The sequence below is a fragment of the Octopus bimaculoides genome, chromosome 13 (assembly GCF_001194135.2).
Source record: "Octopus bimaculoides isolate UCB-OBI-ISO-001 chromosome 13, ASM119413v2, whole genome shotgun sequence".
Classification (NCBI taxonomy): domain Eukaryota; kingdom Metazoa; phylum Mollusca; class Cephalopoda; order Octopoda; family Octopodidae; genus Octopus; species Octopus bimaculoides.
The window spans coordinates 10239220-10241094 of NC_068993.1; the positions used below are offsets into that span (position 1 = coordinate 10239220).

At 37.0% G+C, this 1875-nt stretch overlaps 1 protein-coding gene across 1 annotated transcript in view; it reads right to left on the reverse strand.

Moving 5' to 3' along the window:
* The window catches only part of LOC106874550 (zinc transporter 9), a 34990-nt gene that overhangs the window by 20658 nt on the left and 12457 nt on the right, over positions 1-1875 (reverse strand). Inside the window, exon 7 of the mRNA XM_052972569.1 lies at positions 1263-1333. Coding sequence (XP_052828529.1) covers positions 1263-1333 — 71 coding nt within the window. The remainder of the gene's footprint in view (positions 1-1262; positions 1334-1875) is intronic.

Genomic DNA, 1875 nt, shown 5'->3' on the forward strand with positions numbered 1-1875 from the left:
CCCACCAACATCGCTTGACAACCGATGCTGGTGTGTTTACGTCCCCGTAATCTAGCGGTTCGGCAAAAAAGACCGATAGAATAAGTACTAGGCTTACAAAGAATAAGTCCTGGGGTCGATTTGCTCGACTAAAGGCGGTGCTCCAGCATGGCCGCAGTCAACTGACTGAAACAAGTAAAAGAGTAACCTGTACTTATGCTAAACAAAAGATATCCATTGCAAGGGAAGTAATCCTAAGAAAAAGAAAAAAAATTTTGCATCACAAGGGAGGTAATTATATTCAGTATTAAAGGAAATGGTCTTAAAGTCTATGACACTTTCTGAAAACTACACTCGATGTTGTTGTCATTATTATTATTATTATTATTATTCAGGTCACTACCTGGAATCAAACTCGGAATCTTGGGATTAGTAGTCCACGCTCTTAACCACTACACGATATGTAGTGGTTAATAATAATAACATCGAAAAATACCTTAGGAATGAGGACCCAGGTTCGAAATTTCCCCAAGACACCTGATGAAGGCTGGAAGGTATATCAGTCAAAACATTGTGTTAACAACAAACAAGATGAGGACAAATATCCATCAAATGTAAATAATGTAAATAATTCCTCATCTCTTAAATATAGAACTGTACCCTCATATATATATGAGTATATACACAATGGGCTTCATTCTGTTTCCATTTACCAAACCCACTCACAAGGCTTTGGTTGGCCCCAGACTATGGTCCAGGACTATGGCAGAAGGTGCATGCAGTGGGACTGAACTCAAGACCACATGGTAGGGAAGCAACGCTTGCACCTGTGTGCGTGTGTGTGTGTGCACACATGCACATGTGTATATTTGCATTCTTTTGTGTTGACATTGGTACACCAATTACAGACAATCTTCTATAAAAGTATGTCCATCCACTGAACTGTTAAAGCGTCAAAGAACAAAGGGAAATATTATCTTTCTTGGAAAACAGGTGAGCATTGGCAACAAGAGCATCCAATCTAAAAAACACAAGCTTCCATAGATTTCATCTGACCAATGCAAGCACAGAAAAGTGGACGTTAAAAAGATGATGATAATGTATTGTGTCACAACAGTTTCATATGTGATGACCAGTGGAATAAAGTACCCTAATTGAAAATAAACAAAGGTATTTAATCCAAGAATATAGCACCCAACCCATGTTAGCATGGATAAAAGCAAACACAGAAATGGTGGTGGTGGTGGTGCTGACAGCAGCAGTAGATCAAATTTAATACTTACATAAATATGGCTGACACAACAACTTTACCCGAACTAGACGACCAAAGCTTTTCTGGTTGTGGTCCTGGAGTCTACAAGAAATCAGTTGATAAACGAATACAAATATTATCAGTCTAAGAACTGAATGGTTGTGATGTCTACCTAATTCATTCCTATCAACTTCAATACACTTTTGTTACCAAGTTTCTGTTGAAATACACTGATTTGTTGCAATTAATTTTGAAAATCATGAAGATTTCAGTAAAATAATTTTCTTGTTATTAAGCTGGTGTTTAAATTTAAAACAGATTCAGATAAGAGTGTCATAGTTTTCTTGAAGCATTGTAGTACAGAAGAAGAAGAAACGAAAAGGGATGTGAGAAAAGCTTCTAACAATGTAGAGAGGAGAGTTGAAAAACCTTTATACAATTCAGGTGAAAAGCCCCATTTTCAGAAGGATAGAAGTAATATAGACAACTTTCATCATCATCATCGAAACAGGAAATTTGTATCATAGAATTAAGGCAAGCTTGAGTAGGTGGGTACCACAAGAGCTTTTCATATATATATATATATATATATATACATATAGGGGGGGCTCCAAAAGGGATATCAAGGAGTAGTGTCCTTGCCT